This window comes from Protopterus annectens, chromosome 10.part0 (genome assembly GCF_019279795.1).
Source record: "Protopterus annectens isolate FY-2018-M chromosome 10.part0, PAN1.0, whole genome shotgun sequence".
Taxonomy (NCBI): Eukaryota; Metazoa; Chordata; order Ceratodontiformes; family Protopteridae; genus Protopterus; species Protopterus annectens.
The window spans coordinates 441443951-441467518 of record NC_056744.1 but is presented as its reverse complement, the minus strand read 5'-3'; the positions used below and the strand labels follow the sequence as shown (position 1 = coordinate 441467518).

General features: G+C 42.4%; 1 protein-coding gene across 13 annotated transcripts in view; it reads left to right on the top strand.

Moving 5' to 3' along the window:
- Nucleotides 1-23568, top strand: part of RNF220 (ring finger protein 220) — a 1177048-nt gene that overhangs the window by 1074397 nt on the left and 79083 nt on the right. For 12 of the 13 annotated variants that reach the window (XM_044085346.1, XM_044085344.1, XM_044085348.1 and 9 more), the window contains 2 exons: nt 11480-11588; nt 15188-15262. In XM_044085346.1, the coding sequence (XP_043941281.1) occupies nt 11480-11588; nt 15188-15262 (184 nt within the window). The remainder of the gene's footprint in view (nt 1-11479; nt 11589-15187; nt 15263-23568) is intronic. The other variant, XM_044085345.1, reaches the window with a different exon arrangement.

Below are 23568 nucleotides of genomic sequence, written 5' to 3'. Positions count from 1 at the left end.
GTTTACCAACTAGAGACCTTGACTCTAGCAATAAAGTCTTATCATGGATCAGTAAGACATTCAGTACAGCTGGAGACTCTTTCTACTCCCATTATTTGTCAAAATTCTGGAGTGAAAGCCCCGCATAGTTAAAACAGAAAACTGAAATAGTTTCAAAACTTTTCTTAAACAACACCTATACTAAAGATGGCTCTTTTCTTCCTGCTCACCTGGCTAGCTTTACTCATATTACTTTTCTGCAACTCTTATAGCCACTTTGCTTCTCACTCGTTTTGTATCTTATTGCTCCTCCTCATACTGCACTAATTTCCTACACTCCTACTCTTCCTCCTCTCAAGCCCCACCACTACCCACAGTTCCTCCTCTGTCCATTTATCATCCTGCTCATTTCCCTAACTTCTACTTTCATATCTCTCATTTTTTATCTACAATTCTACTTGTCTGTCTGTGAATTACTAAACTTAAAAACACCCCAGTTTGATCTTTTCCCTGCGGCCATCATGCTGTAAATATGTTAATTATTACTGTGTGTTATTTCTCTATTCAGTGATAAGCCAGTTCATCTTGATTTTTCTTTTTACGTTAAAATGCTATGTTTATGTAAGAAATATTTTAAAATATAGAAAAATCATGTAAACAAGCTCATGTATAGATGTTTTACCCTGCACTTACAAATGTATGTCATGTGCAACTTAAATGCGGAGTTTTTATCCGAGACCTCGGCTGAAAATGGGTTTTACACAGTCAAGACTTTTCCCGGTCAACAAAGTCAAACAAGTAAATGGGTAATAAAATAGTGTAATAATATAGTGTTGTTAGTCCCTGCACATACAGCTTTGTTATATATTTTTATGGGATCTATTGCAATGTGCTGAGTTTTAACAGGACCATTTATGTCTTGCACAAGGCAGCACTTCAGACATGGTTTACAGGTAAGTCATAGAGAGGCATTGTTCAGACGTAATTCAAGAGTATAAGATATAGGAGAAGTAATGTAGGTTTTGAAACTGTAAGTAGACACTCCCTGCATAGAGCCATTTTTCTTTGCAGCCATGACTTCCACTATTCTTTCTTTTCCTGTTGCTTCTGCCATGATCACGTCATCAGTTTGATAGCAACTACAGACACATCATGCTTTTGGCTTTGTGTCCAGCTAGGAAGAGAGAAGAATATATCCACAGGCCCTGGTTGCCATTAGCCTTTTATTTTGTACAAAGAATGTAGTGATGTACTGCGAGTATTTGCATTTTGTCATGTTCCATAACATATTCTCTTTTCTTCATGCTGTTTACCACAGTGCTGTGTACCTCCCTTCCTCCAGTAGGGCTGCCACAGAAAGATGCCTCATTAAACTCTCTGCCCAGCATCTTGAAGTGGTGGGAGACCACCATTACTTAATCATTCCTACCACTCTGTTGTTATCACAGCTACCCATGTCACCACTGGCATGCATAAGCACCCTGCCTCCATACCATTGGGCCAGCATTTGGTGGGTTTATTGCATCCTTTTGATCATGCAGTATACTTCCTGGGGCATGATAGTACAGAATGGAAGTATGTAGTAGGGGTGGTCACTTTCCTTCTGTTGCATTGCTGGGAGCTGGGCAGTGCATCCTATTCTACAGCAATATTTACGTCAGTGATTTTGAAGAACCAATGCTGCCCTGTCAAGAGTGGTGCTCATTCCTTAATGTCTGCCTATTCCTACTGCATCCTTAATGAGATTATGCACAGCACTCACAATTGTGTATGAATTATATATTCAGATCTGTGTTACTTCAGTGAGAAAGGTAACAGTCATAGGGTCTGAAATTTTCAGAAGTTGAAATTGCATTTTTGTAAGGATTAACTCTCAGCCTTTTTACAGCAAACTGTCAGAACAATGTTGTACTAAACATAATTGCATTTAAGGTAAGTTAGTTTGAGATTGATGGATGATGCTTTGCTTTTAATGAATATTTAGATGTAATGTTGAGGTCTGTGAACTTCATGTAGTACTGGTGGGTCTACTTCTAAAGCGCAACTCCCAGATGACAGAGTTTCACAATCCCAAGACGAAAATCACAAAAGTTCAGAAACCCGAATGTCGATTTTTTACCAGAGTAAGTAAACACTTGGCCAACATGCCCTGTTTTCCGCTGTAGTGCGATTCCAGAGTTGGCATATTTAGTTGGGTGTGGGGGGTGCAACCGTGTGTGTAGTGTAGGCCCCCCCCTCACCTTTTTGGGTTTTACTTACCTCGGCATGAGTTTTGTTTACAGTTGGCCACGTATTTACGTACCCTGGTAAAAATCAATGTTCAGGTTTCTGAACTTTCGTGATTTTCGTCTTGGGATTTTGAAAGTCTGTCATCTGGGAGTCAGGCTTTAGAAGTAGATCCAGTACTAGTGTATGTTTCCTTCTCATTTCTGGCTTGAGAATGCTTAGCAAGGGCTTTTCCTTACTGAATAACCAACTGTATATTCTTTCTTTCTGTTGCATGGGATGTTATTTGTTGATATCTGTGGTGATATGCATTGGGAATGTGGAAACAGTGCTTTATGATTATTTCCTTTCTTAATTTACAGTAAATAACAGATGGTCTGGGTGTAGTTGCCAGTTGTTAGAAAGCTAGGTTTGTATAAGATCAGTTAGAGCTGCCATTCCTTGCAGATTCCTTAAAAATGAAGTTCAGAGGTTTCACTTTCCTTGCAAAATTGCCAGATAATGGACTGCAGAAGGAGCATCTTCTTTACAATTCAGGAATACATTAAAATAGTAAAAAGATCCATTTTTAGCATGCATGTTGCATGCAGCTTGCAGGCAGTCAGGCCATCATATCATCACACCTGGCAGTGTGATGATGAGATTCTTTTGGTAGTTGCATTCTTTACTTGCTAAAATGAAAACCTTTTTAAGTAATGATGATACTTTTCAAAAATAAGCGAGACAAAAGAGAAGGGCAGCTGTCAGCTTCTTTTCATTTTCAAGTGTGAAAATGTGCAAAGTCACGAAAACAGACATTCTTGCAAAAGTAATATTTAGTGCATACCCCAAACCGCCACATGTACTACTAATGGACAGATGCAGCTCCTAAATGCTTTCTCCTATGTATGGGCCCACTCAAATTATCTATGGTATGATCAACCATGGGATGGGCAAGAGCCACTTTATAAGCAGATGGTTTAGGTTATTTCAAGCACAAAAAGGGAAATTGGATAGGTTTAAATGGCCACCAAAGATAGCTAGCCTAGTACTTGCCTATGAACATATTATTCATTAAATATTCTCACTGTTAGTGTTTGTTCTTTGACCTTGTTTTTGTTTGCCATTACTGCTGGTACTGTGTTATATAACATAGTCGGGAAATTGGATAGGTTTAAAATGGCCACCAAGGATAGCTAGCCTAGTACTTGCCTATGAACATATTATTCATTAAATATTCTCACTGTTAGTGTTTGTTCTTTGACCTTGTTTTTGTTTGCCATTACTGCTGGTACTGTGTTATATAACATAGTAGAAGCCGTGATTGGCAGGCTTCTACACCCCAATTCACCCTATCAGATATTACCCTTTAAAGATGCATACCTCGAAGGGCAGAAGTGTAATGTCAGCTGCTGATCTTTTTTAAAATTTTTATATTCTTATAAAAACGCTATTTAATGTAAAAAAAAAAAAAAAAAAAAAGGTCCCAAACATGTACTACACGGAAATGACCGTTAAAGCAAAGCAGAAATGGAATGGAGATGCAGCATTCTGCATTCTGTTTCACTGCTTTTGAAAGTGGTAATAGTTTCTGTAGGCAAGCTGCTGGATGCCAAATGTATGTAAGTTGGATTTCTTTTTCTTTTGTGAAAATTTTTCATATTATGATACTCAAGGGTTGTTTTCTGTATCGCACACTTTAATCTGTTCAGTTTGGAAGCTTATTTTGGAGATGACCCACACAAGTTATGTTAAAAGATGCCGTGCCATACAGATTTTAATGTTAAAAGTTGTGAATTGCTAAGCTACCTATTGTTTAGCAGCAAAAGTAGTTGTACATCTGTGCTTCCTTACCTGTGTTATTGCTTGGTTTGAAAGCATTTATCTCTTGACTTACATTGTTGAATCCTAATCCTTTTGAAGTGCTTGTAACTAATGAATGCTGTGATGTTCTTCATGTTTGACTGTTGCAGTCATCACACTTGGGTTATCTGCCTGCAGGTAGCCCTCAGTCGGCCAGAATACCAGAGACTTAGTATTTCTGCGTCGTATGCTGTCGCTTCTTCCATGACTTCAGGTTGTCGAGGGTATAAAAACAGGCAGATGGAGCCATTACACCAGTCTTTCTTGCAGAGGAGGAGCCCGAAGCAGAAGCAGTTTGCAAGTGCCCGTCAACCGCTACCTGAATTTTTCGTTTTCAAGTTGAATAATATTGAAGTCTTCTAAAGCTTAGTACCCCATTGGGGATCCTTTTTCCTTCTCTAAACCGATGTCAGAAAAAGTTAACAATTGTCTTGCCTGTGGAAAGCAAATACCTCACAGAGATTTTCATTCTTACTGCGTCACCTGTTTAGGCCTAGACCACGTCGTCCCTTGTTGTTGGTTTTGTGCCTTGTTTAATGCCCGAACCATTCTTTGTCGGGCTATCTTTGTTCCTAAATTCTTTTGCTTTCGATTACCGTATTCCGAAATGGCTTCAGTAAGCCATCCGACTACCGATATTCTGAAAAAACGTAAAGATAAAGACAGAGACAGACCGCATAGGTCCTTAACTGCCGACGCTTCCGTTAAGCTAGTCGCCAGTCAGCCGGTACTCAGTGAGGCGCCTTTGCAGCCCCTGATGCCCACTTCTGTGGATTTGCAGGCCTCTGCTGAGACCCATTTGGAGTCTGGTATGCCGCAAGATGCTTCTTTGACTATGGAACCAGAGGATGTCTCTACCTTAGATGAGTCCAGAGCCGCTGTGCAGGCACCGGCTTCTGAGGGAGTTTTTCGTCCTACCGATATTCGAATAAACCGATGACTTCATTTTTAACTAAAACTACCGAGTTTCTTAGGGCCAGAGTACACACTATGCCTGGAAAACCAATGACCAAAGCGCATGCTCAGGCACCCATGCCTCAAAAACAAATGGTTACAATAGCTGAAGACCTTATTACACTGATTAGGGGAAGCCAGCCTTCCCCTGCTAAGAGACCAAGAACCCAGTCCCCTACAGGATGTTCTTCATGTTTCACTGTTGCAGTCATTACATTTGGGGTAATCTGCAGGCAGGTTGCCGTCATTCGGCCTGAATAACAAAGTCTTGGGTCCTGCGTCTATTGCTGTCTCCTCTTCTATGACATCAGGTCATAGCAGCTGATGCTATTTTATTCAGTTTTTCTTGCCCCAGATGTCAGGTGCCACCAAAATGGGGAGCAAATATATATATATATATATATATATATATATATATATATATAATTGCACTTTTAGAAACATAAACTTTACCTTCAACCAAAAGCAAATACACCACAAAGGCTTTTGAGTATAGTGAAGGAAAGAAAAAGGTATAGAAAGGTGGATGGTGGGTGGGTAACCCGACTGCAACAGTGAATACACTCTAACATCTACATTTATGGTAAGTGTACACAACTATACTATGTTCTTCGTGTTTCACTGTTGCAGTCATTACATTTAGGTAGAATCCCAAAGCTATGGATGGGAGGGTGGAACTAAACAGCATTAGGAGCAGCTATAAGGCCCTGCAGGACTGCAGTGGCAAAGCCTGCCCTGGATTTGGAGAAGAGAGGTAAATGATAATGCTTTGTGAAGGTATGAACAGAGCTCCAAGTAGCAGCTTCTAGAATGTCTTTTGTTGGGACCCCTCTGAGAAAAGCTGTTGAAGTAGAGGCAGCCCTGGTGGAATGTGATCTGATCCCCTTGGGCACCGGTTTACCATGGTGCAAATAGCAGAAACGAATGCAGTGGCTTATCCATTTAGAAATAGTCTGCTTTGATATAACCTTCCCCTCTGACCCTGCAGCAGATGCTACCAGTAGTTGCTCCGACTTTCTTAGGGATTTGGTCCTATTTAAGTAGAATCTTAGTTGTCTGTGTACATCCAATGAATGCAGAAGAAGGCTAAATCTATGCAAACTGTTAATGAATTCCTACAAGTGCAACCACCTAGATTCAGTAGGCATTGCCCTTCAAAACACTGGTCTCCAGCCCCCTCCAAGCCTTCCCAAACAAGACCCAGGGCAAACAGACCACCCAGACTACAGTCTCAAAAGGTATGCAGAGATCTAAGCAATGGAGTGCCCCCACCCCTAAAGCAGGGAGTGGTAAGCCACCTTCGTATGGAAAAAGCTCACAATGACTTCTCAACTCTACTTCCCAGCCCTGCCAATTGCTTGTGCCCCTAGGAGGAAAATTTGCCCTTCATGCAAAAAACTGGATGCCCATTACTCAGGACCGATGGGTCCTCAAAATTGTATCCCAGGAGTACACATTTTATTTCCATTCACTGCCAACCCCAAGCGGGTTTCCAGACCTTCCTCCAAACCAGTGCGCAGAGGCTCAAAACCAAGTACTTTCCCTGCTCAATATCAGAGCTATTCAACCTGTTCTAGTAGAACAGAGGGGCCAAGGATTCTACTCCAGACTTTTCCTGGTACCCAGGGAAGAGGGCTCTTGGCGCCCTATCCTGTATCTTTCCATTCTCAACACCTTCCTGGTGGTACCAAAATTCAAGGTGCTTACCCTGCAACAGCTTCTCCCTATGTTGGCTAAGGATGCCTGGTTAGTCACCCTAGACGTAAAAGAAGCCTTATCTGCACATCTCCATAAGGGAGTCATGCAGGAAGTATCTACATTTCAGAGCAGGGTCTATACATTATCAGTTCTCTGCACTTCCCTTTGGCTCATCTTCTGTGCCCAGGGTATTAACAAAATGCCTGGCTCCAGCCATTGCATACTGCAGGCAGGGAAAAATCCAAATTTATCCCTACTTGGACAACTGCCTGATTCAGGCAGATAGTCAGGAATTGCTGCTTCAGCACCTGGCATTTGTAAAAAGCTTTCTGTCTTCATTGGGGTACACCATCAACAAAAAGAAATCACAACTGGTACCTAGTCAAAAGATTGTATTCCTGGGAGCAAGGTTGGACACAACTCCCCGGATGGCATTCCTCACTTCAGAAAAACAGACCTATCTGACAGATTACTTCAAACAAATGGCCACCAAAACCCAGCTATCTGCAAGAAAAATACTGCAAGTCCTAGGGTTCATGACCTCATGTATTCTGCTAATTCCATATGCAAGACTGCATATGAGGAAACTTCAGTGGTACTTAAAAAGTCTTTGGTGCCAACATTCTCAGGACCTGGAAACAGTCATTCCTATCCTACCTTGTCTAAGGACAGAGTTCCTTTGGTGGGCAGAAGCATGCAACCACAACAAGGAACTGCCTTTTACTCTACCCCACGCCACCCAGACCCTGACCACAGACGCATCGGACTATGCATAGGGTGCCCAAATGGCTGGCAAATGTATTTAGGGCCACTGGAGTCCAAGTCAAATTCTCCTGCACCTCAACCAAAAAGAGATGCTAGCTCTACAGAATGCCCTGACAACTTTCAGACACCTACTCTTTCCAGGACAACTGCTGATAAAAACAGACAACACCACAGTTATGTCGTACATAAACAAGCAGGGGGGGACCCGTTCTTACCCACTCTGCAGATTAGCCATGGCCCTGTGGAACACGGCCTTGGACAACCAAATCCATCTACAAGCTCAATTCCTGCCAAGCAAACAAAACTCACTGGCAAACGACTTAAGCAGAAATCTCCTAGACCCACACGAGTGGAAATTGGAAGCCTGCACCTTCAACCTTCTGATCCAGAAATGGGGGACCCCAGAGGTGGATCTCTTTGCCTCCCCCGACAACCACCAATTAAGCAAATTCTGCACCAGGAACCCTCACAGCAGGGCCTGGAAGGTGGATGCACTATCATTTCAATGGGAAAACCTCTCAATCTATGCCTTTCCCCTTTTGCCCTTCTCTCAAGAGTTTTACTCAAGATAAGACAAGAAAGGCCAATGACAATTCTGATTGCCCCGGACTGGCCATGCCAGCATTGGTACCCACTCCTGCGCAGCCTGACAACGATGCCACCCTAGCAACTACACCAGATCCCAACCCTGCTTTCCCAGCAGGAGGGACAGATTCTGCATCCACAATTGCAAACCCTAAATCTTGCAGCCTGGCTTATTCCTTAGATACTACACCAGCAACCTTAAGCAAACAGGTGCTGGATGTCATCCTTGAAGCCAGAAGGCCCAGTACTAGGAAATCCTCTGCCGAAAAGTGAAAAAGGTATTGTTCTTGGATTCAGTCTAAAGGAAAGGACACAGCAGTGCCCTCCTTACCTCTAATCCTGGATTACCTTGCAGATCTACTCCACAGAGGCCTATCCTTCTCCTCCATTAAGATCCATGCCTCTGCATTTCGGCTCATTACAATACTGAGCCACCCCTTTTCTCTCACCCTCTCATCAAACCGTTCTTGAGTGGGGCAAACAACTTAAGGCCACCAAGGAGAGCACCCACTCCTGCTTCGGACCTTAACTTTGTACTGGAAAAGCTCACGCTTCACCCTTGAACCTGCTGCTTCAGCAGAGTTAAAATTCCTCTCTTGGACAACAGCATTGCTTCTAGACATCACTTCAGCTAGAAGAGTGTCTGAGTTACAAGCACTGATGGCTGTGGAACCCTTCATTATTTTCCATGTTGACAGGGTTTCCCTCGGGACTAACCCTTCCTTTATGCCTATAGTGGTGTCCAGTGTGGCTCTCAACCAATCCATACATTTGCCTATCTTCTTCTCTAATCCTCAGAATAAAGGGGAAAGGATCCTGCACTCTTTGGAGGTGCACAGACAGCTCAGGTTCTACCTTGATAGGACTAAGCTTTTCAGAAAATCTGACCAGCTGCTAGTCAGCTTTGCAACAGTGGCAGAGGGCAAGGCCATTTCAAAACAAACCATTTCCAAATGGATAGCACACTGCATCCATTTCTGCTACAAGCACCATGGAAAACCAACCCCTCATGGGGTCTAAACACATTCCACTAGGGCTACGTCTACCTCTACAGCATTTCTCAGGGGAGTCCCTATCAGGGACATACTGGAAGTTGCTACCTGGAGTTCTGTGCACACCTTCACCAAGCATTACCACCTGCCTGTCTTTTCCAAATCCAGGGCAGGATTTGCTACTGCAGTCTTGTAAGGCCGCCTAGCCAACCCTAACTTTTCTTGACTGCTTCCACCCTTCCTCAGCTTTGGGAATCAACCCAAGTGTGATGATTGCAACAGTGAAACACGAAGAACATAGTACAGTTGTGTACACTTACCATAAATGTAGATGTTAGAGTGTATTCACTGTTGCAGTCCTGGTTTCCCTCCCTCCAGCCCCTGGTTTTCTCTGTCTCTTGTCTCTCCTCTCTATGGCTGTTCCTACTTACTTTTTACTGGTGGTGTTTTCCACACCATTTCGTCGCTCCCTATTTGGTGGCTCCTGACATTTGGAGTAAGAAAAACTGATGTAATGGTGTCGACTGCCTGTTTTTATACCCCTGACGACCTGACGTCATGGAAGAAGCGACAGCATCTGAGACAGAAATACTAAGTCTCTGGTATTCTGGCCGACTGAGGGCTACCTGCAGGCAGATAACCCAAGTTTGATGACTGCAACAGTGAATACACTCGAACATCTACATTTATGGTAAGTGTACACAACTGTGCTTTTTGCACCCATCAACTTAAACTGTTATTTAATAGCTACTCTGCTATTTGGAGAAAGCTGGCCGCCTCATGTTCTGTTTTTTTTTTTGTAATTATTGCAGAGGACTTTAGGAGAGGTTGCTGCAGTTTAGAATCAAGTCTGTTGTGGGTTGTTTTGACTAAGCCCTTCATGTTTTTTTCTTTTTCTGCTGTGCTTACTTGAATTGTAGCTCTGCTTGTTGACCCAAGCTGAACTGTACAACACATTGCAAGTAGCATGTAGAAGTTCCATTTCTAGCATCAATGCAAGTTCTCTTTTTCGTTTACTATTGTTTTAATAAAGACCATGAGATTTCTAATTTGAATGCTAATGGTGTAGTGGTGGTGATGGGGTTCTTTTTCAGAAGTGTGTAATATGCTTTCTTTTCTGTAGTAGGGCTCATGACAGAAAAGGGTACTGCTGCTTTGCAAACAGTATGTTACCTCATGCTTTGTACAGAACAAAATCTTTGGTATATATGGAATTGTTTTGTTTTCCTTTGGATTGTGTAACCTGGAATATATTAGACGGAAGTATTTTTATGTGTACAATTATTTAAATATTAACACTGGATTTTTTTTAATGTGTGTACCAAAATTTAGTGTTTTTGGTAAATATACTAAAATGAGGTACCACTTTTTCATACATATGATCATGGGCTCTTACCACGTTTACCCCCAAGGTGACAACTGATATGAAAAAACACAGTGAGAGACTAATGTTATCCCCTAATAAGTAGACTTTCTCTGCATATTCCTAGTGAAGATCTGCAGTCACCCATCCCATGATCCAGGCTGCTTTTTAAAGGTTACTAAGGAAGTACTCTGATTAAGGGCAACCTGTTTCATAAGCTAGGATAAATTGGATGAATTATCTTTCATGCCATCTGATGGTGGTGGTGATATACAAGTGTAGGTCTTTAGAGCAGATGTTTGCTTTACCACTGATTTTATTAAGGTGAAGATATTCATAGCATGCTGTGGTTCCCATAACTGAAGGAATTGAACCTGTCAGATACAGTGATGAAAATGTCTCAAAAGTACAAGCCGTAGATGACACAACTGAGCTCCGTCAAAGGCTAAAAGATGTATACTGAAAACAAAATTGGGTCCTAAATTTGGAACAAAAATAGATATGTGCTAATTTATTTTTGTTTTCATAGCTAGGGGTATGGACTGGTACAGCACCCTTTCCAGTCATCATTCTGGCCATAAGGCAAAGACAGTGACAACATAACAGTGAAACAGCAAATAAGCAAAATACTGTAAATGGCCTAAGTGTAAACATAGTCATTTAAGAAATTTAATGAAACAGTGGCCTAAGTGAACAATCCTGCAGTGTAGGGATCACAGGTCTATACACATTTATGGTGTAGAGGGGACATTGTAAGTGAAGTTCAAGGGTTTGCAGATGTGCAAGATGTAAAAGTAAAAAATGCAAGTAGTGGAAATAATAGGTGAAAACCTAGGTTAGCTAATATCTCTGAAGAAGTCACATGCGTATTCCTGAACTAGATGTGTTTGAGTTCTTTGTTCTGTAATGCTTTTGTTTCTGTGCTTTTATAGCGCTAAGTAGCTATCGCCTTGTTCCCAAGTTTTGTATCACTGTTGCAAAATATCCTTAAAGAGGTCCTCTGTTACTCTATAGTAGAAAGAGGACAAAAATGTTAACTGCCATTCATTAAAATATTCTCTTGCTCTTTCTGCAGAATCACAGAGGACTCTGCTGTAACAACGTTTGAAGCACTAAAGGCACGTATTCGTGAGTTAGAACGGCAGCTTTCTCGTGGGGACCGGTACAAATGTCTTATCTGCATGGTGAGTTGGATTCTTTTTGCCGAGAGAGGTTGCCCATGGGACATCATGTGCTGCTTGAGAAGTGCATTTGTTTTTGATAAGAGGGACCAGACTAATGTTGGTGCTTTGTGACACAATGACTTTCAGTGTTCAAATCATTTGTGAACAGGAACACAGACTGTGAAAGGCATGTTGTTTTTTATAGTTGTATTTAGCTATTGCCTGAACTAAACATTAGTTAAAGGTTTACTGCTGCAGTGATTAGAATTAAGCATGGCAACTCTCATGTTGTAACTTTCAGTAAATGGTAAGCGTGGTTGCACTTGCTGGTACAGTACTTGAAAGCTTCTTAAATGTAGTTAACATTTAGCTTACATATATTTTCATCCATGGAAAAGTTTATAGATTTCAAATTTGTGTTTGAAGTGGCAGGTGGTATTTGAGCTTTATTCCTACATAACTTCTTTTAATAACCTTTTACAGTTTTATACTTTTTATACTTATTATGCTGCTTTAGGATATATCTGTTGTGGCTCATTGCATTATTTATTGAAATCTACTTGGAAAAATCAAGTCATTTAAGTTCCTTTTCCAATTGTGACCCAGGAGCTACAGTTATAATTTTTCGTGTACGACACATGGCCATTTACCATTACCCAGAATTGATGGACATGCTCCACCTAAAAAAAAAACATATCCCCTCGAGCCACACGCTCTAGGGATCTAAACCTCACCACAACAATAAACAGGACGTGCTGGAGGGATAAATTCCTGTCCCAGAGACTTCCCATGCTTTGGAACAAGATTCCAATCTACATTAGGCAGAGCTCCTCTCTAACACTCTTCAAGAGAAACCTTGACGAGTGGATGGGAAACAGAAAGTTTACCCCGGGGATCACTTCAGTGGCTCAGCTGGACAGAGGCACAGGGAACTACTAAATCTAAGGGGGCTGCGAAAGCTAACACATTCTGGCTAGGCTTATAAATGCATTCAGGCAGATAGCCTAGTACCTACCTATGAACCTATGGTCACATCTTTTCATCACGTGGTAGAACTGCTATTCGTTTCATGAGTTACAAAGACTTGACTTGAAGGCCAGTGAAATAATACTATTTAATAAGCACTTTCGCCTTATAAAATCAAGACTTCATCAGTCCAGAAAAATAATGGTAGAAAAGATGATAATGATAGTCATGCTCCAACATCCAGTGCTTTTATCTCTTTAACAATGTCATATAATTCAGTTACAGTTGGTTTAAATTTTGGTTACCATTTTCTAGTAATTGCTTTTTTTTTTTTTTTTTTTTTTGCAGCCATTGGCATTAAACCTAATAAGGTCTTACTGTGTCTGGGTCATTCAGATCCTGTGTCCCAGCTCAAAAGAATAATTTCTTTAGTCAGAGGCATTTGCTTGCCCAGTATTTCTGACAGAGTACTCTGTATGGAAATTTTAAAACCTGTCAGTTCGTTACACTCCCAAAAAACACGTTCCCAGTTACCTCTTTGTTTCCTATTACACCTCCAGATTTGCCGAAATTCTTTGAAGTCTGTTGGGGTATGAAAATATCCAAGCAAACACTTACAAGGAAAAAGCCTAAACCTTTTGGACTTTGCTACATACCTTGGAGTTGTACATATGTCCTTCCATTATTCCTTTGTAAACTGCTTTTCCAGTCTCCCTTCTCAATTTTTTATAACCTTTTCTGATTCTTATAGTCCTTATACAGTATTTTATGTGCCCTACTAATTATTCTTGTTTTTACAACAGCTTCTGTTCTGGACTTGACTAAAAACTTTATCAGCAGTGATCTTCCACTTAGGACTGCCCTGTCCTTTTCTTTTTGCCTGTACATTCATATCAATCTCTGGTAGGGAAGGCAGTCTCTAATCTGTAGTCCAAACTTCAGCTTGACCTTATCCCACTCTTATTACCTTTCCCTCTGTAGATATTTGCTCCCAATATCTTGTTTCCTTTTTCATTTTTCTCCAGTAAATTCCAGCTTCCTCTTGCCTGTTTTCTATACCCGTACTTGCAAGTATCCCTGTTGGCAAAATCTCCTTTCTCCTGTTGACTTAGTTCTTATATTCATAAAAAATGCCCAAGGTTACGTTCTCCTTAAGGATCTGCATCCAAAATCCTACTCCGTCTTTATTTCTTGACACCCTCTCCCCCTGCTTCATCATCATCCCTTTCCACTTTGATTTATACTCGTCTGTTTATGTTATGTCTGTTAGCCTTAACTGCATAGCTGTAAAATATCCTTACAAATCAACTAATCCTAAATCGCATTGTTTCCGTCATAGACTGTTTAGTGTCAAGGTGCACTCTGTTACATAGCGTGGTCCAACATTATTAACAGTAGTTACATTTAGGTCCCTCTGAGCTTAAGACACCTTTTTTAAGAGAGGTTTAAGGTGGTATTTATAGGAACCTAGTTTAAAGTTGACCAAAACAATGGTGAAAATCTTCTGTTTCTTGGCAACTGTAGTGTAATCTATGACAAGACTAGGTAGATGCCATCTTATCAGATGATAGCACTTCAGGAGTCTATTGCTTCATTTGTGCTGTATTGCAGCATCAGTGCTGTACGTAAATCCGGGTTGGAAAATAAAATTTGTGGTCCTCTGAACTTTCTTCTTCAAAGATGAATTTGCTGCCCTTTGTCACAAGAGAGACGACTGTGGGGCTGCTTTGGCCACAGAAGTGTTAACTAACTGATTCTAAGCTGCTGTCTTGGTGCCCTGAGGTTGTCCTTTATCCTGTCTTTCTCTTCTGTTTGTCCTTCTGCTGTAGATGTTAGTGGTGACCAAGATTTGAAGAAAGTATCATTTAGAGCTTCTGTCTGCCAGATTGTTTTCACCACTGTTTATGACTAGACTTGATCAGTGTTTGTTGAGAGTGTACTGTATTGCTTTTGCAGAGTTGTGCTGCAGGCAGTGGCAGAAACAAACACTGGCTCCATTCATGTTATGGTAGCAAGGCTTCCCACTGTTAGCACAACTTTTGCTGCTCCTTGAGTTAGTAACAGCATGTTCAGCTGTGATGGCAGCTGCTTGACTGAGAGGGAACCAGCATTGTTGGTGTGATGATTGGAAGTGGATCAGGAATGGAAGGTAGTAACAGACGTGATGCAAGTTAAAGCAGTGTTGCCTTTTGGCTCTGTGGATTGTATCATTAGGCTTTTGCAGCTACCTGCTGAATGTAGAGGTGGACTGACACTGCCCTACTTAAGATGGTTGGAGTCATAGAATGTTCATGGAGACTTGCGCAACATATTGCAGTTTTACTATCTTGTCGCATTGAAATTTTCGGGTTTGGAAGCCTTTAGTGTCCTAAATGTTTGGAAGTTATGTTTTTTAAGACTGTATTTAACGTGCATTAATGGAAATCTTTGAAGAATTGTATTTAAAACCATTTTCTGTTTCATGTTTATAAAAATTATAGTGTAAGTTGAAAAATGGTAATTTTTTGCTAAATGGGTTGCATGGCTATTTGTCCAAGAATAGCCAATGAAATGTGTATTGTTTCATTGGATTAATTTTTTTACTAGATAACGGTTGGAGAGAGTTGTGTTGCAGATCACTGTAATGAACTTTCTTGTTTGTCCCTGACTTGTAGGACTCTTATACCATGCCACTGACTTCAATTCAGTGCTGGCACGTGCATTGTGAGGAGTGCTGGCTGCGAACTTTGGTAAGGCATGCTACCTTCTGATTTTCAATATCTTCTCCAGTGCATTTTTATCTCTCTGGTTTGAGGAAAAAAGGCAGACGAGCATATTAATGTCATTTTAATGTGTTTTGCTCACTTTACGCTGTGGATCATCTGCCCCCCTTCCATTCATTTGTTTCTCATCCTCGAGTGAGGGTCAACTGTAAGTGGCTTTCATTTAGACAACCTTTGGGGTGGTTCCTGATTTTTATGCTTTCTGTACCCTGACTTCTCCCCCCCACACTTTTCATATGGGGGGGATGGGGGATGTGCAGTGGGGCTGTGTGAAGGATGTTCCTTCACTTCTGCAAGAGGTATTTCCTTTCATGTGGCCTCACCCCATCACTAAAGCACAAAAGTGGTTTCTCCTAATTTGCCCTAGAATACACGTACCCTCCCTACCCCTCAGGAGAGGCAAGTAGACCATACTGCTTCATTCTTTCCCCTCCCTGCCTGGCTTCTCCACTTCTGATCAAACCCCAGTCATGTGAGTTGCAGTCAGGGCTCCATCCCTCTGCACCATAGAGCCAGCCTTGATGCCATTTTAGCTGTGGCTTCACCTTTATGGAGAATGGCTGCTTGTTAGCACTTTTTATCTTGATTTGTGAAGGTTAATCAGGAAACTGATGAGCTTTGCCAACCATCTGTTGTGTCTAGAATTCAAATATTAGACTTGTTCATTGTTCTGCTCAGGAAGTGATCATAACATTTCATGCTGTAGTAGAATGAAAGAATATCTTTGTGCGTGTCTTCAGTTTATTCAAAAAAGAAAACTAGGGATAAACATCTTTTAAAGGTCAAAATGTCAGTGATGTTGTGTTCTGCTTTGAAAAAAAATTATTTTTGAGTAATATTCTTGAATGTTGTTATTCAGGCAAGTGTCATTCGGAAGGAGGGAGGCTTAGACAACCACTCTAGACCCTTCTACATGCATCATGTTTCTTTTAAGTTTTGTTTCATTTACTTGCATAGGATATAAACTGAAAGTCTCCATCAGTGGTGAAATCATGTTTTAATAAATAATAGGTTCATATAGGCTCATAAGTGTTTACTAGGCTAATGACCACAAGGGTCTTTTTAAGTCTAGCCATGCATCCCAAATCTCTGACGAGTTCTGATACCATTGAAAAGTGTAAGCATGTGCCTGGGAGATAAACCATTTACAGGTTACCTGTTTTCATCAGAGACATAGGTGCCAAACCAGGGATGAATTTCTGGTTTCCCATCCAATTGTCCAAGTTGCACTTGAATTGCATTAAGGAGGAACTCTGCTTCATATGAATGGGGAGCCTGTCCCATAGACGGGGTAGTCTCTGGGGTACATACCTATCTCTCCAGCAGGTCCTATTTATATCACAGGCGAGGTTTAAGTCTTTAGAACGGATAATTCTGGTACTGTTTGTTTTGTGGATGTTCTTCGTGTTTCACTGTTGCAGTCATCACATTTGGGTTATCTGCTTGCAGTAGCCCTCAGTCCCCCTGATTATCAAAGTCTTGGGTCCTCCTTCGGTTGCTGTCTTATCTTCCGTGACGTCAGGTAGTCAAGGGTATAAAGCATGCAGCCGTTCCCTTTACATCAGTCTTTATTGCCTTGCGGTGCCTGAAGCAGAAGCAGTTTGCAAGTGCTGGTCGGCAGACTCCTGAAATTTTCGTTTTCGCGTTTCAGAACCGAAGTCTACAACTAAAGCTAAGTACCCCATTGGGGAAACTTTTTCTTGCTCTAAACAGATGTCAGTAAAAGTCAATTGTATTTCTTGTGGAAAGCATATACCTCACAAAGATTTTCATTCGGACTGTATTCCTTGCCTTGGCCCTGACCACGCCGTACCACGCTGTCGGTTTTGTGCCTTATTTAAACAACAAACTATTCACCATCTGTATATTTATGCTTCTAAATATTTTGGTACTCAGTTCAATTATCCAGATATTTCTTCGGTAAGCCATCCGACCTCCGACATTCTGAAAAAATGCAAAGATAAAGACAGAGACAGGCCGCCTAGGTCCAAAGCTGCCGATGACGTTTCTCCTAAGCTAGTCGCCAGTTCGCCGGTACTCAGGCACTTTCACAGCCCCTGATACCTGCTACTTCAGATTTGCAGGCCTCTACTGAGACCCATTCGGAGTCCAGTATGCCACGAGATGCTGTGGAACCTGCGGATGTCTCTACCCTGGATGGGTCAGGAGCCGCTGTGTAGGCACCGGCTTCTGAGGGTGTATTTAGGCCTACTGACTTGCATATTAAACCGACACCATCTTCTTCTTCAAGGCCTAAAACTCGAACTATGCCTAGAAAACCGACGCCCAGACCGCATGGTCAGGCCTCTATGCCTAAAAAAAGGTGATAAGTATGGCTGAAGACCTTATTACTTCAATCAGGGGAAGCCAGCCTTCCCCCTCTAAGAGACCTAGGACTGACTTTGCTTATGATACTTCTGACCAGGATTCTGAAATGTCTGTTTCCTCTGAGGACCAGGATTTGCCCTTATCTACCTATGAGGATTCTGATGCAGAGGACTCTATTCCCTGTACCCCCCCCCCCCCCCCAGAGGATTTCTCTTTTGGTGAAACCCTGCATACTCTTAGGGAGCACTTTCGCTGGGAAAACCAGGATTACTCTGATTCTAAAAAGAGGCTTAGGGATTTCTTACTCCTGCTCCAACACAGGCCTTTAGCTATCCCACCTGTACTAGACATTGTTGATGATGCCTTTTCTGAATCTAGCTTGGCCCCTGACTCTTCACCTCTTGTTCCCAGAAAACCTAATAGATATTACAGGTTTCCTGACTCTCACAAGTTCCTCTTTAAAAATCCTACTGAGGATCCTGAGACCATTTCACAGGGACCCAAGGGCATCAAGGCTACTACTGCCAAAAATCCTACTTCCTCTGATAGAGACTCCAGGGCACTGGATAGATGGGGTAAGAAAGTCTACACTTCTGCAACTTTGGCCATTAGGGCCTTAAACTGTCAGTTTCCTATGTTAAAGTATCAGCAGCATATCATTGGATTGCTTAAACAGAAAATGATGTTGATTCCTGACCGTGCTGAAAATAAGAATTTACAGGGTTTAATGCATTCTGCTGAACAGGTTAGAAAGCATACTTTGCAATGTGGTTTTGATTCACTAGAGGCATCTTGCAGGGCTGCTGTCACTGGGTTTCTACTTAGAAGGCATGCTTGGCTTAAGGAGCAATCTTTGCCAGATCATGTTAAAGCTAAATTGCTGGATGCTCCCTTAAATCAGGACCGCCTTAAAAAGATGGAGGAAAAAGCAAAATCTATGCAAACTGTTAAAGATTTCCTACAAGTACAACCTCCAAGATTTAATAGGCATTGGCCCTCTAAGAATTGGTCTTTTCCTGCCTCTTCCAGGCCTTCTCAGTCCAAACCCAGAACCAGCAGAGCACCCAGGCTTCAGTCCCAGGGTACGCACCAGACTAAACAGTGGGGGGGCTCCCACTTCCAAATCAAAACTTCCAAGCACTTCTCAACTGACTGCTCCTTTAGGGGGAAAGATTGCTCTGCAGGCAAAAAACTGGGAACTCATTGCCCAGGACAAATGGGTTTTAAATGTAGTTTCCCAAGGATACAGATTTCACTTCCACACACTACCAACCCCAAACAGTTGGCCAGATCTACCCCCAAATCAGTGGGCAGAGGCTCAAAAGCAAGTTTTCTCTCTCTCTCTTAAGCTTAAAGTCTATTCAGACTGTACCAGAAGAGGAAAAGGGACAAGGTTTCTACTCAAGACTTTTCCTGGTACCCAGAAAAGACAACTCTTGGTGTCCTATCCTGGACCTTTCTATATTAAACACCTTTTTGGTGATTCCAAAATTCAAGATGCTAACACTTCACCAGTTACTTCCTATGCTAGGCAAAGATGCCTGACTGGCAACACTGGATTTAAAAGAAGCCTACCTGCACATCCCAGTCAGGGAATCTTGCAGAAGATACCTACGCTTCAAAGCAGGCTACATGCACTATCAGTTCTCTGCACTGCTCTTTGGCTTATCTACTGCCGTCCAGGTATTCACAAAGTGCCTAGCTCCAGTCATTGCATTTTGCAGGCAAAGAAATATTCAAATATACCCATACCTGGACAATTGTCTAATTCAGGCAGAATGCCAAGACATACTTTTGAATCATCTGGCATTTGTACAAAAGGTGCTAACTTCTCTGGGGTACACCATAAACGAAAAGAAATCACATCTGTTACCCTGTCAACAAATTATATTCCTGGGAGCAAGCTTGAACACAACTTCCCAGATGGCTTTCCTCATGCCAGAGAAACAAATTCATTTGACAACTTACTTTAAACGAATGGCCACAAAAACCCTGCTATCTGCAAGGCAAATACTGCAAGCCTTGTGGTTCATGGCCCCCTGCATTCTACTAATTCCATATGCAAGACTGCATATGAGGAAACTACAGTGGTATCTAAAAAGCATATGGTGTCAACATTCTCAGGATCTAGAAGCAATGATCCCTATCATACCTTGCCTACAGTTAGTTCCTTTGGTGGGTAGAGGCCTGCCACCAAAACAAGGGATTAGCATTCACTCTACCCGCTGCCGCCCACACCCTAACAGACGCATCCGACTATGCATGGGAGGCTCACCTGGCAGGGAAGTGCATTCAGGGCAAATGGAAACCAAGTGAAATGCACCTGCATATCAATCTAAAAGAAATGTTAGCTGTACAGAATGCTCTGACAGCCTTCAAGGACCACATTCTTCCAGGACAACTAATGGTAAGTACGGACAACACCACTGTTATGTGGTACATAAACAAGCAGGGGGGGTACCCATTCTTACCCCCTCTGCAGACTAGCCATGGCTCTGTGGAACACAGCCTTGAGCTACCAAGTGCATCTACAGGTTCAGTTCCTGCCAGGAAAACTAAATACACTGGCAGACGAACTCGGCAGAAATCTCATGGACCCACTCGAGTGGAAACTAGAACCAAAGATTTTCAACATGTTGCTAAACAAATGGGGGAGCCCAGATATAGACCTGTTTGCCTCCCCCCAGAACTACCAATTGGACAAATTCTGCACAAGGACTCCCCACAAACAAGCTTGGAAAGTGGATGCTCTGTCCTTCAGCTGGAAAAATCTATCAGTTTATGCCTTTCCTCCTCTGCCTCTCCTCTCCAAAGTACTACTAAAGATCAAACAGGACAAACCAAGGATGATACTGATTGCACCAGACTGGCCACACCAACACTGGTACCCCTTCTTGCGCAGTTTGTCACTGCTGGCTCCATGGCACCTGCCTCAGACCCCTACCCTGCTGTCACAGCGGGAGAGCCAGATTCTGCACCCTCCGCCTCAAACCCTGAACCTGGCAGCCTGGCTAATTTCCTAATGTCTCCATTACCATCCATCGGCAAACAAATGTTGGATGTCATTTTGGAGGCAAGGAGGCCTAGTACTAGAAAATCTTATGCTGAAAAATGGAAAAGATTCTGTGCCTGGAACCAAACTCAAGGGATGGGCACAGCAGCGCCCAATTTACCTCAGATTCTTCAATACTTAACTGAGATGCTTCACAAGGGCCTTTCTTTTTCCTACATCAAAATTTACGCCTCAGTCATTTCAGCTCATTACAACGCAGAACCACCCCTCTTCTCTCATCCAATGCTCAAGCAGTTACTCAGAGGGTTCAAAAACTTAAGACCACACAGGAGAGCCCCAACTCCAGCCTGGGACCTTAACTTTGTATTGGAAAAACTCACTCTTCCTCCTTTTGAGCCAGCTGCAAGTGCAGAGTTAAAATGTCTTTCTTGGAAAACAACCTTCTTTTTAGCAACTACTTCAGCAAGAAGGGTATCTGAACTACAGGCCCTTATGGCAGTGGAACATTTTATCATGTTTCATGTGGACAGGGTGCCCCTCAGGACCAATCCCTCCTTCATGCCCAAGGTGGTATCCAGTGTGGCTCTTAATCAGTCCATTCATTTGCCAAACTTCTTTTCTAATCCATAGAGCAAAGAGGAAAGGATACTGCACTCCTTAGATGTGCACAGATGATTTTACTTGGACAGGACTAAACCTCAAAGGAAATCTGAACAACTGTTGGTGGCATTTGCTGCAGGGGTAGAGGGGAAGGCTATTTCACAGCAAACCATTTCTAAATGGATAGGCCATTGCATTCATGTCTGCTATAACCATTCAACCAGGGCTGCATCTACCTCTACAGCCTTTCTCAGAGGTGTACCTACCAGGGACATCCTAGAAGCTGCTACCTGGAGTTCTGTACATACTTTCACCAAGCATTACCATTTACCAATTTTCTCTAAACCCAGAGCTGGCTTTGCCACTGCAGTTTTGCAGGGCCTTATAGCTGGTCCTAATGCTATCTAAATGCCTCCTCCCATCCTTAGCTTTGGGAATCTACCCAAATGTGATGACTGCAACAGTGAAACACGAAGGACATAGTACAGATGTTCTTCGTGTTTCACTATTGCAGTCATTACATTTGGGTAATCTGCTGGCAGGTTGACCTCAGTCGGCCTGATTAACAAAGTCTTGGGTCCTGTGTCGGTTGCTGTCACTTCTTCCATGACGTCAGGTCGTCAGGGATATAAAACATGCAGCCAACGCCATTACATCAGTCTTTCTTGCCGTGCGGTGCCCCAAGCAGAAGCAGTTCGCAAGTGCCGGTCAGCCGACTCCTGAAACTTTTGTTTTTTAGTTTCAGAACCGTAGTCTTCAACTTAAAGCTAAGTACCCCGTTGGGGAAACTTTTTCTTGCTCCTTACCGATGTCAGTAAAAGTTAGTAATTGCATTACTTGTGGAAAGCAAATACCGCATAAAGATTTTTATTCGTACTGTATTCCTTGCCTAGGCCCTGACCACGATGTACCTTGCTGTCAGTTTTGTGCTTTATTTAATCAGCGCACTATCCGTCTTCGGTACATTTTTGCCTCTAAATATTTCATTTCTCGGTTTAATTATCTGGAAATGTCGTCGTTTAGCCATCCGACTACCAGAATTCTGAAAAAACGCAAAGATAAAGACAGAGACAGGCCGCAGAGGTCCAAAACCACCACCAACGCTTCTCCTAAGCCAGTCGCCAGTTCGCCACTCAGTGAGATGCTTTCGCAGCCCCTGATACCTGCTACTTCTGATTCGCAGGCCTCTACTGAGACCCATTCGGAGTACGGTATGCCGCGAGATACTTCAACTATGGAACCTGCGGATGTCTCTACCTTGGATGGATCCGGAGCCACTGTGCAGGCACCGGCTTCTAAGGATGTATTCAGGCCTACAGACTTGCATATTAAATCGACACCGGCTTCATTACTAAGGCCTAAATCTCGATCCATGTCTAAAAAAAACGATGCCCAGGCCACATGCTCAGGCCCCTATGCCTAAAAAACAAATGATAAAAATGGCTGAAGATCTAATTACTCATATCAGAGGTAGTCAACCCCCCACCTCTAAGAGGCCTAGGGCTGAACTTGATTATGAATCTTCTGATCAGGAATCTGTTTCTTCTGACTCTTCTAATGACCTGGATTTGTCCATGCCTAATTGTGAGGATTCTGGTGCAGAGGATTCCATTCCCTTTGCTTCCCCTCCTGAGGATTTTTCTTTTGGGGAAACTTTACAAACTTTAAGGGAGCATTTCCACTGGGAAAGCCAGGAATTTTCTGATTCAAAAAAGAGGCTTAGGGATTTCCTTCTTCTTCCTCAGCATAGTCCTTTGGCTATACCTCCTGTACTAGACATTGTTGATGTGATCTCAGAATCCAGTTTGGCCCCTGATTCCAGCTCCTAGTAAACCTGACCGATACTTCAGGGTTCCTGAGTCCCACAAGTTCCTTTTCAAAAATCCGGTTGCAGATCCAGAGACCATTTCTCAGGGGCTCAAGGGCATTAAGGCTTCTACTGCTAAAAATCCTACCCCTTCTGATAGATACTCCAGGGCACTGGATAGATGGGGTAAAAAGGTCTGTACTTCTGCAACCTTGGCAATCAGAGCTTTAAACTGCCAGTTTCATATGTTAAAATATCAACAGCATATTATTGGACTGCTTAAACAGAAAATGATGTTGATTCCTGTGTGGAAAATAAAGATTTACAGGATTTAATGTTTTCTGCTGAACAAGTGGAAAAACATACTTTGCAATGTGGTTTTGATTCTTTAGAGGCCTCTTGCAGGGCTGCTGATGTTCATCATGTTTCACTGTTGCAGTCATTACAATTGGGTTATCCTGCTGGCAGGCTACCCGCAGTCGGCCTGAGTTCCAAAGTCTAGGTCCGGCGTCGGTTGCGGTCGCC